This window comes from Lycorma delicatula, chromosome 10 (assembly GCF_047948215.1).
Source record: "Lycorma delicatula isolate Av1 chromosome 10, ASM4794821v1, whole genome shotgun sequence".
Lineage (NCBI taxonomy): Eukaryota > Metazoa > Arthropoda > Insecta > Hemiptera > Fulgoridae > Lycorma > Lycorma delicatula.
The window spans coordinates 58,224,231-58,242,270 of NC_134464.1; the positions used below are offsets into that span (position 1 = coordinate 58,224,231).

Sequence of the window (18,040 nt, forward strand, 5' to 3'; positions counted from 1 at the left end):
CCAGAGTTTAAACAGGAAAAAGAAAAAAGCAGAAATCTTTCCATATAGAAGATTTATAAGTTCAAGACCTGGCTGGAAAAAAAAACTATATTTTTGTGCGAATGGCTTCTTGATACTGTCCTCAGCCATCATACTGCTCTTGGATTCTAATTAATAGCATATTCTGGTATGACATTCAGGATGTAATAATATTCTGGTAGACTCATTACATTACAAAAACAAGGGATGCAACTGCCTACTGGCTCTGAATAAAAAAATCTGTATTAGATAAATTGAGACTGAAATATCATATGAATTGATTAAAAAATGTATATACTGTTTTGGAAGAAAGTATATGAAATTAGGACTGTGGTTTCAGTGTTTTAACAGTGTGCTTGTGTACACATACATATTTTATTTTAATAATTTATATATCTCATCAATGTGAATGTATCCCGCAGAAGAGCTCTGTAGAAAAGTAATTTTCTTATCTTTTCTACTGCATCTTGGTGGTGAATAGTATATTTAATTACATAATATTTTTGTATAATGTAAAATATTGTTGTAAACATATTTTTTTATGTTTAGAATCAATAATAATTGGAAATTTCTGATTTGGGTGTCATTCATTGATTTATCTGTTTAGGCAGCAAGAGGATATTTCATATGCATGAAATTAGTGCATTACAGATGTCTAATATATTGCACATTAAACTGACAGCTTTATTTTTATTAACCTTATAAAATCAAAATTTGTTATATGGTGGGTGGATTAGACCGTTGCCAATATTAGTCTATGATTCACAAAAAATCTAAAATAACAATAAAAGATTTGTAGATATTCTGTTTAAATTGACATGAAAACAAGATATGACTTTATGTTTCATTCTATTCTTATCTAAGCACACATGTTTCACACTCTCTGTATGACAAAAATTGAGTAATTAAACAATAAAACATCTACTGTTGTTTAAAGGGATTTTTAACTTTATCAAGAGCAGGATTATTTTTAAAAAAAAGAGTTCTTTAAAGATTAAAGAAATCCTTATCACTATTTGAATTCTTCATTTCTAAAAATGGTTTTCAAAAACAGAACATTTGCTATTGCCCTTTATTCTGTAATGCAAAATTTAGTTCTGGATTTATTAAAAATCTAAATAATCTGTAATTTAAGTACATACAAGGAAATTTAAAGCATTAAGATTTATTATTACTTACTGGATAAACGCTGAGTACAAAAGACGAATGTGCTTTAACCATCGGCGGTGCATTTTTCATAATATGCCGTACTGTGTCTATATATGATAAAAATAGAATAATTACTGCTAATCCACCCATGGTAAATAGTATTACACCCCAAATATTGAATGCTGAAAAAGAAAATTGATTAATATCATATATAATTATTTTTATTATTCATCAATATATGATTACTTATAATTTTCTGAGATTGGGTGAGAAATGTGAAAATATTTTACTTTAAATGTAGTTTTAGAAAATAAGTCTTATGTTATTTTAATAGCATATTAACATGATAAAATGTAATTTTTAACATACTAATTTTATGGATAACATGTTCAGATGTATTGAGTATGTTGTATAAACTAGTTTGACACATTTCAATGATATGAAATTTAGTGACACTATGTTTCACAAAAACAACGATGATCCTAGGCAGAGTGGTAAACTACCTACATCAGAGGTAGAAGCTCTCTGGGTTGATTGCCAATAGCTTTTCTTTTAATCCTTCTTTTCTGGGTAGTGTCTTCGGAACTCTTTATTTTATATTCTATTAAGCCTGTAATTAGTCTATTTAACTTTTCATATTTTTAGGTAATTAATTTACAATTTCTTTATAAACATGAATAATTTCAGTTTATATTATAGTAATAATAGAAAAAAAATAGCATAACACTTATAGGAATACTAAATGAGTCAAATTGTCTGCAGAATAAATTTCTACAAACTAGTAACGACGTTTTTTGACAATATTGAAAAATCTGGTGCTGATGTGACAAGACTCACCAGCTCGACGTGCAGTTCACCAGCGGATAAACGTGCTCTGCAAAGATCCGTATGCGTACTTTCGTATCGATGCGTCTGCGCAAGGGACACGTGAGCTGGTGGTTAACTTATTTGCGGAATGTGAGGTACGCGTTAACGTAATTTTTCTGATTTCGCTGGAATTAGTGATTCAATATTTTCGTTTTCACGGTAAGTAATGTAAATGCCTATTCATAAAAAAATGACCTAGCGTAATTTTTACTTAATAAATTATTCGAAAGGTTCCTATCTGTTTACAGTGAATAGGTTATGATAAGCCTGTTATAACCTGTTTGAAATAGATTTGTTACATTCATTCCGTTAAAATTTGGGTTTTATAGTTGATTTCCGTAAAAAACTCTTTTTTAATTTTGGTAAAATTACTCCGTTTTATGAATAATAATCGATGTAGCTTATTATTTTCATTCGTTTTAGACATTTGTTTGTTTTTTAATTGCATTTAAATTATCTGTGGGTGAAGTCTGCTCTTTTGAATATATGCTTTGCTTTTGTTATTACCGGTTATTAACATCCCATGGCTTTTTTAAAATTTATTTATTCGAAAAGTACAGAATATTCTCGTTAATTACTTCATAAATTAAACGCTGTATGACAGTCCAATTTAACCTCACTGATATACACACAGAATAGGTTAAGATTGGTTTTGCAATATATTGTGTTCGACTACTTCTTACAAATTTGCAGTTTATATTTACCACCTATTGCCTCCGTTATAACGGATTACAAATAGCAAAACCCGTCGTTTCCAGTTCTCTCCTTCCACGGCTAGTGTATGCTAAGTATTTTAAATAAGTAATTTTTTGCCGGTTCCGATTGGTCTTTAGTTTCTCCTTTGTTCTTTATTATAATAGTTTCAGGCAATGTAATTTTCATTAACATTGTGTGCTATCTTTGTACAATTTTACAGTAATGTTTTCTCAAAATTAGATCTGATTTATCTAATTGAAATTTTGTACTTGAGAAACAACAAGAAATTTAATTAAAAGTATAATTACTGTACTTAGGAAAAATTTTGATAATTTAAAAAATTAACTAAATGATTAACCTTTGTTTAATTAAATTATAAACTGTGAGTAAAAAAATCAGTGCTTCTTGTAATGAACAAACCAGTTAATTGTTTTGTTAATCAAGTAATGCTGTCAATTCTATTTAAATTCACTTTTATATGAATGGTTTGATTTTTATCTGATCATTTCTTTCTATAATCTTGTGTATTTAAATTAATTTATTAATAAATAAAAGTTGAAGTCATTAACAGTAATTATTTTTATATTGTATAAAGAATTAGTTAGTTGTTAGTAAAAAGACTCGTCTCTTATTTTTCAATTATAGACTATCTTAATTTAATTAGAATATATTAAAGCTAGAGGTTTATGTTTTGCCAAAGAAGTGCTCATGATTGATATTGCCAGTTGCTTGTTCTCGTTAGATCAGATTATAGATAAACAAGTTTGAAATGTTTATATGTAAATATTATATAATCAAATATCTTGTAATTTAAATGTGAACAATTGTGTAGCAATTAAGAGAGTATTTAATTAAACAGTTGTCTTTAGGACTATCAAACACTTATTTTCCTCCATCATTAATATTAATTTTTTATATTGCAGACATGTAATCGGTGCATCCTATCTTTAAGAACAGTACACTTTTAACCAAAAAAACATTAAAAATGTTATTCAATGTTATTCTGTAAAAACTTAATCAGATGAACATATTGTATGGTGCACTGAAAGTAAATCAGTAATGTTATCTTGTACATTAGTGGTCTTAAAGCTAAATATGTCTTTTGTCATCAGTTGGCACGATTCCCTGTTCTGTGCTGTTCTTTAACCTCTACATAATTATTAGATTTTCCCTATTTTATTTGTTATTGTTTTTGTTTTCTACAGTTTATTCATTCTGCTATCAATTTAATTATACCTGGATGCATTATATTGTGTTTAGCAATGAAGCTTGTTTCTTTTTCCTTTTTAGTTTCTGGGAGTTACTGTTCAGGTATTCCTCCAGAGGATGAATGAGGATGATATATATGAGTGTAAATGAAATGTAGTCTTGTAAAGTCTCAGTTTGACCATTCCCAAGGTGTGTGGTTAATTTGAAATCTAACCACCAAAGAACACTGGTATCCACGATCTAGTATTCAGATCCATATAAAAGTAACTGCCTTTACTAGGATTTGAAAACTGGAACTCTCAACTTCCAAATCAGCTGATTTGGAAAGATGTGTTCACCACTAGACCAACCCGGTGGGTCAAAGCAATGAAGCTTTGACCCAAAAAATGCTTCATTACGCATCAAATTTTTATAAATTTTCTTTTAATTTATAGAAATTATAATAATTTCCAGTGGTCCTGGGTTCGAACCCCAGTCAGGCATGACATTTTTCACGCACTACAAAATTCAATCCTTTAGTAACTCTAAAAAGGGAGCAAGCCTTTTGTTACTCTGTAAATAAATAAAATAAATACTAGGTATTTATTTGGTAGTAGTGGAATCTATTTCTGGATGAACTTCTGCCTTCGTTGTTTTCTTTACTTAACGCATCCTTTATAATTTTATTACACTATTCTGAAATTTTTGTTTTCAGTATCTTCAGTTCCTCAACATACTACTTTGCATGATATTCTTCATTACCTTTGTTTTAATCTTATTTATTTTCAAACTTAATTTCTATTTAAGCTGTGAATCCTTTCTCTCATAATTCATTATTTCTCTCATAAACCATTTTTGATTACTATTAAAAAAAAAAAAGGTGTCACCAACAAATCTTAACGTCTTCATTTTCTTTCTTTGGATTATTATGTTTCTCCCTATTTTTTCCTTCAATTTTTTTTAGTATTTCTATAAACAAGTTGAAAAGTGAAGAACATCAAAAATCATTCTCTCACTCCTTTCTGTATTGGATCTTTTTTCACACATTACTCTTACATCACAAGCAACCTGATTCTTGAACAGATTGATTGCATGCGATAATTTTTCTGAATTTCAATATTGCACGTTCCTCAACAATTGAAATATTTCATTCCACCATCTGTTATCAAATTCCTTTTCATAATCTACACTTGTACAGGTATTTTTATTTTTCAGATTGCTTTCTACAGCTGATTTGGAAGTCGAGAGTTCCAGCATTCAAGTCCTAGTAAAGGTAGTTACTTTTATACGGATTTGAATACTAGATAGTGGATACCGGTGTTCTTTGGTGGTTGGGTTTCAATTAACCACACATCCCAGGAATGGTCAAACTGAGATTGTACAAGACTACACTTCATTTACACTCATACATATCATCCTCATTCATCCTCTGAAGTAATACCTGAACGGTAATTCCCGGAGGCTAAACACTAAAAGAAAGAAGAAAAAAATTGCTTTCTAAGGTTGTTAAATATTTTACATGAAATCTTATGTTATTTTATTCCATTCTGAGTTTGGTTCTAAGTTGCAGCTGAATTTATCACCACCATACAGTAATTTGTAGGCAAAGCAAGCCCATTCCCTTGTATTCTTATTTAAAAATTTGAGTTCTGATAGTTCCAAATTCCTTTTATATTTATAATTTTTATTGTTCACCAGCCTATCTTTTTTTGCATCTTTTAGAGCAGTTAAAATCAATTCCTCTCCTTAGATGATTTGTTCTAGCCAGTTAGTATTCTATTTTAAATTATTCAGTTTAAGTTTTTGTCCTTATTCACTCTCCATTTTTAATCTTTTCCACCTGTTTAATGTTTTCTTCAATCTTCATGTCCACATACAGCCAGATTAATAAAAAAAAAATCTATTAATTCTCAAGTAAAGCTTTCTTTTCCGAGGTTAAATTTATGAAATAGTATCAGCATATCAATCTACAGACCTGGAAGACAATGCAGGGTCTGATTATCGATAAGAATATAGTTTACTTATTTATCATTTTAATTCATTCAAATTAAATATTTATTTGTAGAAACTGTGTATCTTCATAGGTGTAAAATTTAAATACTATACGAGAGGCAGTCTTTTTAGTGTGTTGCATTCTCTTGTTAATTCTTTATTAAAAATACCCACCGGCTTGGTCTAGTGGTGAATGCATCTTCCCAAATCAGCTGATTTGGAAGTCGAAAGTTGCAGTGTTCAAGTCCTAGTAAAATCAGTTATTTTTACACGGATTTGAATACTAGATCGTGGTTGAACTGGTTGAATACTACGTGGAATGGTTGAACTGAGAATGTACAAGACTACACTTCATTTACACTCATACATATCATCCTCATTCATCCTTTGAAGTATTACCTGAAAGGTAATTACCAGAGGCTAAACAGGAAAAAGAAAGTTCTTTATTAAAAGCGTTTTCTAAAAAGGTATTTGGAATAACAGAAACGTTATTTTTATTTACATTTCTTCTGTTCTTAGAAATTAGAAGTGATAGCCTGTGGATCTAAAGACTTTGTCCAGTGAGGGGAGATGTGGTGTGACCTATCGTTGCAGGTGAGCGATAGAATTATATGAATGAATAATATTTAAAGTATAAAAAGTAACTCGGTCTGGCTTTTTTCTTTTTCCTGTTTAGCCTCCGGTAATTACCTTTCAGATAATACTTCAGAGGATGATATGTATGAGTGTAAATGAAGTCTTGTACAGTCTCAGTTCGACCATTCCTGAGATGTGTGGTTAATTGCAACCCAAACACCAAAGAACATCGGTATCCATGATCTAGTATTCAAATCCGTGTAAAAATAAGTGACTTTACTAGGACTTGAACGCTAGAATTCTCGACTTCCAAATCAACTGATTTGGAAAGACGCGTTCAACACTAGACCAACCCGGTGGGTTAACTCGGTCTGGCTGGGTCTCGAACTCAATCGTCCGGTTAACTCAGTATTTTGCGCGTTAAGTCTTGCGGCTACACCGGTTTGCCGACGTACAAGCGAAATTTATTCTATGTAAGTTGTGAAATTACATTAGTTAGTGCGACCGTCGCCGCTAGTACCGCCACACCCTCGCGAATTAAATACGGTATGCGCGTGCGCTTTAGTTAGAATATTGAATTAAACGAAAAAATATTATATTTAAATAAAATGATAAATATTTTAAATTAAGTTATGCGTGTAAGCCGTGCTTCAAAAACAACCCACAAGTTGTAGGACTTTCCCAGAACGCGGCTTTTAGGACGTGACGGTAAAGTCAGCTTTTTTTAGCCTTTCAGTGTCGAGCAGTGTTATTTAAGATGTACTGCAGACCACGCTTTTTTTCTTAATCTCCGGAACCACCGTTAGGCATTGCTTCAGAGGATGAGGTAAATGATTTGTAGCGTGTGTGAAAATGCCAAGCTTGACCGGGATTCGAACCCGGGACATCCGGTTGAAAAGCCTAGACGCTACCACTCGCGCCACGGTGGCCGGCATGCTTGAAAAACATTAAGTGTCCGCCAGTTCGGTTAGAATATTCGTCAAGTCGTTACAGTCCGATGTTTTTAATATTAAAATTTTTGTTTTTAATAATGCATGTCAAAATGTTTTACAATCCTACCCTTTTTATTTAAAATTTTTGATTCTCCTCCCTCGGTCGCGGTATGGTGGTCTCATGCCGAAAAATAGACCCTTTCCAGGTATTAATATTTGCTAAACTTCGTGTTTCTGCGTTGTATTTAACGGTCGCCGTACTTTATCAACTCTCTGTATATAAATATGTTCATTTTATTGCTTATTTTTGTATATTTTCATAAAAGTATATGATTTTATTCGTTTTAGTAAGAAGATATAATATATTGTACACGATTTGAAAAGGTGGTTTTAAACTCTTTAAGGCCGATAATAATTGTTATAGATGCTTGTAGAGAAATATTTGATAAACAAAAATAAGACAGCACGATATTATTAGTATACAAAAACAAACAAATCGAAAGCAAATATCAGCTTTAACATATTATCTCGCGTAAAATATTACGAGTGAAAAGTTATTGCAGTAATACAGAACGAGTTGTTAATATGTAAAACAAGAGGTCAGTTCTACGAATACAAGTGTTGTAGTAGTAGTGGTCAGGAAGGAAAACTTTCTAATGAGACTGAACTGTAACCGAGTTATTATTGAAAAGGTGAATGAATGGCGTTCTGCATCAATGTAATTACTGTTTTAGATGCGAGTGAGCGCGTGTAGAAACACACACACGCGCGCGCGCACGCACCTTACTACGATAGAAACTTAGGTTATGTTAACTCTCCTTTTCATCTGTTAATTAATTGTTATAAGTTGTACGTTCCAATATAAATTTTTGTTTTTACTTTTATTTATGATTTATTTGATTGTTGTTAAGTTTGACGAAATGTGGAATCATTTTTTTTAGATTTATTGAAATAACTTCACTTTTCAAACTATTATGCGGTTCCTTAAGCGCTCTTGCTGACCTGTCCAAATCGTCTGCTAGATTCGTCGATCGTTATGATAAAATTTGTTGGTTTTATTACATTTACATATTACGATACATATTAAGATGACCTCCGGTAAAACCCATAAGGGCTTTGAACGGAGGGGGTGGCGGAAGGTGTCTTCCCCTGCGGGGGTCAGGACGTACTCGGTAAAGTAAAACGATTGATTAAATACTTAAAATGCATTTGCGATGAAATCTATCGCTATTATTATTATTATTAGTTTTTTATTTTAATTTTTTAATCGCACTTATTTAGTGGAGTGTAAATTTTAAATGCGTATTATTTAGTAATAACTATAAATTATTGCGTTAATGTCCACAATGAAATAACTTTTACGTCGCCTATTGAATCATATTTCATTTATGAAATATTTTATAAAATTTGGTCATCGTATTAGCTAAAATGGAAGAAGGCACGCTGTATTACAGCTACAGATGTTTAAAGCGTGAGGGAGTAATTACGGTATCGTAAAAAGGAGGTCGTATATCGTTAATCAGTTATTCGATTATATTATTCTTTCCACTCACGTCATACATATGATGTAATTTTCCGTAAAAAAAATATGCGTTAAATTTTATTATGCGACAACTATTTTTGTATGCACATTTCTTGAAATGTATTTTGAAAATTTAACACTTAAGTTTTTTTTCTGAAATTAAATGTAAACTATTTAAATAACATTCTAATATACCGTATAAATGCATTTAATATTTGAAAAGAAGAGATGAGCGTCTTATTATAGCTTTTCTGCGTTTTGATTATGTAGAAATCCTTGCCACGAATGTGTTTCTCCCGATTTAAGTCTCGCATTCTTCCCCCTTTCATTTCCTGTTTAGCCTCCGGTAATTACTTTCGATAATGGTTCAGAGGATGATATATATGAGTGTAAATGAAGTGTAGTCTTGTACTGTCTCAGTTCGACCATTCCTGAGATGTGTGGTCAATTGAAACCCAACCACCAAAGAACACCGGTATCCACGATGTAGTATTCAATTTCGTGTAAAAATAACTGATTTTACTAGGACTTGAACACTGCAACTTTCGACTTCCAAATCAGTTGATTTGGGAGTCACCACTCCAGTGCATTCACCACTAGACCAGTGAAAATTTACGATTTGGCGTTTGCCAACAACGATACTAAACTTTTCGATATAAGCACCGTCTCCAGGGATGCCGAATATCATCCATCATCGTTGTCGTCCGTGTATTAAAATAATGTGAACTAAAAACATTCAGTTTTTCTGCAATTATTCGTAATTATTTAGTTACAAACTCCGCTGGGGTCTTAAAACACCGCTCATTACTTCAACCACATGCACCGAATATGCTCACTCAAATACGAGAAGAGTTTAAAGGGAACATAACTTTCCTCATACTCAACGGCATTCAAATCGAGATATCTCAGCAACTAATTAAGATACAGAATTCGTTTTGGTCTTAAAACATTCACCACGTCAAGCAAAATCAAATGAGCCCATACCGACTTCGATCGCTCAATTCAGTGGAAATTGGAACCTAATCGTCACACAGCTAATTTTGATCTAAATGGAAGTCTTTTGTACCACTAACTAAGTTTTATATTATAACTTATTACTGATGTTGCGGAGCAACTCGGTTTGCCTAATGGTTGTAAATGTGTATTAAAAAATACAATTACGATCAAAACATGTTCCCACAGTTTTCAGAATGCGATAGAGTTTTCAGTGTTACGCATTATCTTTTCTTTTTTTTACAAATATGTACTTAGGATAATAATATCAAATAAATAAATATTTTATTCTGATCGGCACAGAATAACTCAGGCGTGGATTACCTCAAAAATGGGTAGGTATGCAATTCCTGGGATAAAAAATCTCTTTCTGGACGCTGGAAGGCAGAGGTAGATTTTACCGCTGCTAAGTAGGGGTTACAAGACTTCTTCTACCTTAAAGTTAAGAAAACCTACAAATTTACTCAATACGATAATGGTTGCATGAGAAAAAAGATTCACACGTTTAGCATACCACAATCTTCTTACATTTTCAGCAACATTTTGATCATCCCTTGCCGTAAGGGTTGGTCATATCAAAAATTGTTTCAGACAAAAGGTAATGTTTTTAGGTAATGTTTAGAGGACTAACGACCACTTAAACAGATTCAATACTATGCCTATTAAGGGAGGTATGATTTCTTTTTTCCTTCGAAACCCTTTTTTTTCCATCCCCTGGGCCTATCAATGGTCGATGATATTAAAACATTTTACTTATATAAGTTTTAGGTCCTTATCTAAAAAATAGTAGGAACTTTAAACGAATCCAATATTTTACTTAATAAGAAAGTTATAGCGATGTTTTGTTTTTTCGATAAAGCTGCCCCATTTCCACCCCCATGGTCCGATTTCGGCCGTTAACGAACTCGACCGAGATATTGGGACGAGTTGTTTTTAAGGAACAATTTGAAAGTGATTGGTGCAAAATTACGGCAGTTATCGTGTCCACAAGAAAGTGAAATATATAATGTATATATAAACATTTACTTGGATGGCAAATGCGCGATTAATTAAAAACAATTTTTCAAGGTACATAATAATAGGTTGTCAGATCATTGTTACGCAAATAAATATGAATCGTGCAGACCAGTATTTAGAAAATTAAATGTGTTTTTTATTCTTGTGGTTTATATTTATGAATCTGCAATCATCGCTAAGACAAAAAATAGTCATTTATTCTTGATTAAAAAAAACAAAAAAAAAAACAGCCGTATCCAACTCTGTCAAACGAGATAACGGAACTGTTTTTGCGTAACTCAACATAACACGACGTCTTATTACGCTTCCGTTGCCGTTTTTAGTAAAGTACCGAACCATTTAAAACAAGTCTTCTCGCTAATATATTTAAAGATACAATTAAAAGTGTTTCTTTTACACAAACAACATTATTCAGTCAATGAGTGTTTAAATACCCGGAATTTTCAGTTTCCCATTCAACTTGTACATAAATATATACTAGAATAGTTTTCGTTAATGGCTTCGTAATAATATATTATTTTGTAGTTATTTTTTTTATTTAGTATCTTTACGTATTCATGTTAATATTATTTCACATTTTTATATTCGAATATCTTAAATTATTAATATGGAACTTTCAGCAAAAGTATAGGGACAAGGGAAGCAATTTTAGGGCTCAGATTAATAGTAGAAGGAAGATTAAAGAAAAACAAACCAACATACTTGGCGTTTATAGACCTAGAAAAGGCATTGGATAACGTAGACTGGAATAAAATGTTCAGCATTTAAAAAACATTAGGGTTCAAACACAGAGATAGAAGAACGATTGCTAACATTTACAGGAACCAAATAGCAACAGTGATAATTGAAGAACATAATAAAGAAGCCGTAATAAGAAAGAGAGTCCAACAAGGATATTCCCTATCCCCGTTATTTTTTAATCTTTACATAGAACTAGCAGTTAATGATGTTAAAGTATAATTTAGATCCGGAGTAACAATACAAGGTGAAAAGATAAAGATGCTACGATTTGCTGACGATATAGAAATTCTAGCAGAGAGTAAAAAGGATTTAGAAGGAACAATAAACGGCATAGATGAAGTCCTACGCAAGAATTACGGCATGAAAATAAATAACAACAAAACGAAAGTAATGAAATGTAGTAGAAATAACGAAGATGGACCACTGAATGTAAAAATTGGAAATGATTATGGAGGTAGAAGAATTTTGTTATTTGGGAAGTAGAATTACTAAAGATGGGCGATGCAGGAGCGATATAAAATTCCGAATAACACAGGCGAAACGAGCCTTCAGTCAGATATATAATTTTTTTACATCAACAGTTAATCAAACGTCAGGAAAAGATTTTTGAAAGTTTATGTGTGGAGCCTAGCTTTATATGGAAGTGAAATTTGGACGATCGGAGTACCTGAGAAGAAAAGATTAGAAACTTTTGAAATGTGGAGCTGTAGCAGAATGTTAAAAATCAGATGGGTGGATAAAGTGACAAATGAAGAGGTGTTGCAGCAAATCGATGAAGAAAGAAGCATTTGGAAAAATATAGTTAAAAGAAGAGACAGTCTTATAGGCCACATATTAAGGCATCCTGGAATAGTCGCTTCAGTATTGGAGGTACAGATAGTAGGAAAAAATTGTGCAAGCAGACAACGTTTGGAATATGCAAAACAAATTGTTAGAGATGCAAGATGTGGCGGGGTATACCGAAATGAAACGACTAGCACTAGATAAGGAATCTTGGAGAGCTGCATCAAACCAGTCAAATGACTGAAGACAAAAAAAAAATATGGTTTTAAATTTCATCAGTTTTGTAGCTTAACACGGTTTCATCAATTTTATCACGGTTTCCCTTGATTCATCCGAGTAAATGATGGGCTGCTCATTTTTACTTCCTTGAACGAATTAAAGGAAGTATTCCTTTTCGATCACAATACTTCCTTTACTTCGTTCAAGGAAATATTGTGATTGCGAAAAATTTCGGTTTTTAGATTTCAACGGAAATACCCATTTTGAGTAGTTTCGGCGTGACGTCTTTACTTACGTACGTACGTATATACGTATCGTTTTTGAATTATGCGAAGAATTTTGGATTTAGGACTGTTGTAAACATCTAGTTGTGCACTTCCCGTTTTGATTACAATAGACTGAACTAAACGTGTCCAAAAAAGCTTGAAAACCAAAAAATTTTGATTTTGGACATTTTCTTAACTCTAGTAATAAGCCCTCATCGAGAGCTTTTCAACGATATATCGTAAGTGGTACTTATTTTCATTGGTTCCAGAATTATAGCCGAATGAAATTTTAATTAATGAAATATTTAGATCTATAAGGGGAAGGCACATTGTTTCGAATCAGACTTCATCTCCCTTTTTTATTTAAAAAAAAATTTTTTAATATATATATTTTTTAAATTAATTATATTGATTTATTAATAATTACTAACCCGCATAAAAAAAAATTAAAATAAATAATTATTCAATAACAATAAAAAAAATCAGAAGTTATTAGTGAAATAAAATTTTATATACTTTTAAAAATGTATACATGTAATTTAATAGGCAATATTACATATGTGTGTATGTAGTAGAGTTGATGAAACATCTAATTATTTAATATTGAAAATTATAATTTAGAATGGTATTATTTTTTGATATTCTAGTTTAATTTTATCTACATTAATGTTAACTACAGATTGACTGAATAACAGACCTCACAAGAACGACATACACACTGAGGCGTACATGGCCGGTGTTTAATAAATTGCAAAAAATTTTTATCTTATAGTTCATTACTCTGAAATTTTTTTTCGTGTTCAGCCATCGGGAATCACCGTCTGTTGTTACTTCAGAGGATGATATGTTTAAGTGTAAGTGAAGTGTAATCTTGTACAGTCTCATGTCGACCATTTTTTGAGATGTGTGATAAATTGAAACCCAACCACCAAAGAACACCGGTATCTAACATCTAGTATTCAAATCCGTTTAAAAGAAGCTGCCTTTATTAGGATTTGAATGTTGGAACTCTCGACTTCGAAATCAGCTGATTTGCGAAGACGCGTTCACCACTAGACCAACCCGGTGGGTAGTCCTCTGATATTGTTGGACAATATTCTCCCGAAGTCGGAGTTTATCATCATTTTGTTTATTTGTTTAAAAATTGTGTATATGTAATCTAATATTCGTACAAGGAAGTCATATGGTGTCCACATCACATTTTTTTTATATTTACGTAGAATCTTTACGCATTTATCTTAATATTATTATTTCACGTATTTATATACAAGTATTTTAAATTATTAATATGGACTTAAGTTACTTCAATTTTATTACTTAATTTTATATTCGGTGTTGTTTCCCCGATCGAAATTTTACCACGGTTTCCCCTTGAACCATCTCAGTAAATGTTTGGCAGGTGATTTTTTTTATCCTAGGAATCGCATACCTTCCCGTTTTTGACTTAATCCTTGTCAATGGGTTATTTTATGGCGATCAATAAAATTTTTATTTATGTAAGTATATGTGTAAAAAAAATAAAAGATAATGTGTAACACTTAAAACTGGATCATACTTTGAAGACTTTGGGAACATATTTTAATCGTTCTAGTATTTTGTAGTATACATTTACAACTATTAGGCAAACCTGTGCTGCTCCGCAACGTCAGTAAATAAATTAAATTATAATGTAAAACTTACTTTGTGGTACGTAAGACTTCCTTTCAGATCAAAATTAGCTGTGCGTCGGTTAGGTTCTTATCTCCTGTAAATTGAACGATCGAAGTTGGTATACGCTTATTTGATGGCGCTTGACGTATTTTAAGACCAAAGGAATGCTATATCTTATTTAGTTGCTGAGATAGCTTTATTTAAATGCTGTTGAGTTGATAAAAGCTATATATTCCCTTAAAACTTCTATCATAATTAAGTGAACGTAGTCGATGCTTGTTGGTTATTTGTGGCTTAATGTAATGAGGGTTTTAAAACCACAACAAAGTCTGTAACTAAATTAGTTACCGAATAATTGCCGAAAAACCAAACGTTTTTAATTTGTTTACCACATTTTTTTAATATAACTATAGATTAAATTAAAATTAACATATTTTATTTTTTTTTTATAATTAATCTCTACGGAGTGTTCTTATGCAGTCGAATGAAATTTATTATTATTATTATTTTTAACAGGTTATTAAAGACAATATTAAATTTGCTAAATGGCCTTCATTAATTTAACATATACGTTTCTTAGTGGAAAAAAGTTTTACAACTTTCTCCAGGAAACTGTGATTACTTTATGTTTCTTATTTATATCTACAAATTCCTTATGCGTTTTAATATTTATTTATTTTACTCATATTCTTAAACAACACGCCTAGAGGTTTTACTCAACAGATGTCATTTTCTGTTAAGCTGAAGAAAAAAAATCAAATAATTTTGTACATATTTCTAAAACAAATGCTCTTTAAAAAAAAATTATTATTTAATAGATTTAGGTCTGCTGTTTTATTGACCGTAATAAAACAACTGCAATCCACATCTGGTTTTTGAATTTAATTTTACTGTAAACGAACCTTTTCAGTATGCGTTTTTGTTTTAAGCGACTGCCCAAAAAGAAGTGTAAAGTATTTAGGGTGTATGTATGTGGGTTCCACCGTAGCAGTTCAACGGCTGTACCGATTTAGATGTATGACCCCGCGTTGGAATCCTTACGTTACCGGGACTGTCATGGGCTACATAAATATATATTTATATGTGTTCACTTGTAACTAAAAGGCCATAAAATCTACATACGATTCTAAATCGATAATCGATAGTATTTTCAGTATCGATTTATTTGTAACGAAAATTGTTATTTTAAGATCTGCTACGATATTGAATGAATTAATTACGGTGTTGATTTTATTTCCGTGGTAGATTTGGTAGATCTAGATTAGGTAGATTTCATAAAAAAGATACCTATTGTAATGGATACCATGATTCGACTTCCGGAAAATTTCGACATATCTTCGCGTTTCACATCCCCCAGACTCCAAAACCATATTATATATATATTTCAGTTTCTTGTGAGCACGGTAACTGCCGTAATTTTGCGCCAATCACTTTCAAATTGATACATAAAATATACCGACCCAAAATCTCGGTCGAGTTTGTTAATGGTCAGAATCGGACCATGAGGGTGAAAATTGTGAAGCTTTTTCGAAAAAACAAATTATCACTATAACTTTCTTATTAAGTAAAATATCGAATTCGTTTAAATTTCTTGCTATTATTTGCATAAGGACCTAAAGGTTATATAAGTAAAGTTTTTTGATATCCCAACCATTGGCCCAGGGGGTGGAAAAATGGGGTTTCGAAAACAAACAAAAAATCACATTTCCCTTAATAGGCACAGTATAGAATCGGTTTAAAGTGATCTTTAGTCCTCTAAACATTACCTAAAACCTTTGTCTAAAAAATCTTTGATATGACCAATCCTTACGGCAAGGGGTGACCAAAACTTTGCTGGAATTGTAAGAAAATGGGGCTTGTCGTTTGCTAAACATGTGAAATTTTTTTCGCATGCAACTGTTGTCTTATTGAGTAAATTTGAAGTTTTTCTTAACTTTAAGGTGAAAATCTTTTTTACCCACTATTTAGACCAGTGAAATCTACCTCCGCCTTCCGGCGTGCTGAAAGGGATTTATATATATATATATATATATATGTATATGACACTGCTACGGATATGTCACTGCTACGGACATTATATATATATATATATATATTTAAATAAATTTAAAAAGTTTGAAGATAAATTATACTATATACAAAATTGTCACTCGCACGCTTTTTAATTATCCTTAGCAGTTAATTAATACTCTTTAATTAACATTAGCAGTGTTTTTTTTGGCAGTCGTGTTTTTTAATTTTTAATATTTTTCTCCTGTTTTAGTTCATTATTTGTGTTTAATGCAGAGAAATTTATAAGGTGGAATAGGAACTCAATCCAGACTGGTGTCAGGTTCTTTATCGTTAAATCTTAAGTTTATTTTATGTATCGTACAGTTTTATTCATTTTCAAAAACATATATTGAATAATGTTAAGATATTATAAAACGTAAATATTTTTCATTTTATTACTTGCACGAAAATAATTAAAAATTTTTAAAACTAATTAATTAATTAATTTTTACAACTAATTCTCATAAAAAACAATTTAAGGAAAACTTAAAAATATATTAGCAATACGTGATTAGTTCATGTTACGGAAAAAAAAACAAAATTAACTGAAATGATTGTAGTTTTTCTATGCTAATTTATTCCATTTTAAAAGTTTTGAGTAATGGTGTGTCTGCGTGCGGATAGTTTAATTTGTACTGGATATATAAAGTGATTTAATCCTGTATAGATAGTCACTTTTTTCTTACCATATATAAATATATATATTTTTTCATTTGATGTAACATAAGATTTTATTAAATCTTGAAAAATTATTAATAATTGTATCTTTCTGTTAGAAAGGGGATAATTAAAAACTTAAATTTAATATTGTGGATGTAGAAATTATAATAAAGGTGTCTAGGACATGAAATACAATTTTAAAACATAATCTATGAACAAAAATAAACCAAAAAAAATCTTGTAAACATGAATCCTGAAATGCTTAATTTTCGAGTTTTTAGACGGTAAAATTTCGCTCTGATCTCTGCCTGAAAAATGGCGGAGATTTCAAAGATACTAATTGGTTATTTTTAATGGACTGAAAAATCGATGAAAAGTTTCCCATTTGAAGCTCTTCGTTGCATAAATGTGTAGGAAATCCTCGTGGTATCACATTTAAAAAATAAACATCATAATTTTTAAAAAAATACACAATTGTAATTGATGTTAGAAACTTTTTTGTTTAATTTTCCATACAAAGCGTTTTCGCACAAGTATTTGATCTTTTTTCCTTATTTCAAACTTTAGAATAAGTTTCCATATTATTTCCCTTTTCTTTTGAATCACGTCCATATATATATATATATATATATATATAGCCTGTGACACGGTAACGTAAGGATTCCAATGGTGGGTCATACATCTAAATCGGTTCAGCCGTTGAGCTACTAAGGTTGAAC

At 31.1% G+C, this 18,040-nt stretch overlaps 1 protein-coding gene and 1 long non-coding RNA gene across 4 annotated transcripts in view; one reads left to right on the top strand and one right to left on the bottom strand.

The window, feature by feature from the left end:
• The window catches only part of LOC142331707 (organic solute transporter alpha-like protein), a 207,147-nt gene that overhangs the window by 17,270 nt on the left and 171,837 nt on the right, over positions 1–18,040 (bottom strand). For 2 of the 3 annotated variants that reach the window (XM_075377744.1, XM_075377745.1), the window contains exon 3: positions 1,198–1,349. In XM_075377744.1, coding sequence (XP_075233859.1) covers positions 1,198–1,349 — 152 coding nt within the window. Of the gene's footprint in view, positions 1–1,197; positions 1,350–2,004; positions 2,047–18,040 lie in introns of those variants that run through there. The other variant, XM_075377746.1, reaches the window with a different exon arrangement.
• The window catches only part of LOC142331710 (uncharacterized), an 87,215-nt gene continuing 71,280 nt past the window's right edge, over positions 2,106–18,040 (top strand). The window contains exons 1-2 of the long non-coding RNA XR_012758066.1: positions 2,106–2,193; positions 6,430–6,504. This is a non-coding gene — a long non-coding RNA (uncharacterized LOC142331710). The remainder of the gene's footprint in view (positions 2,194–6,429; positions 6,505–18,040) is intronic.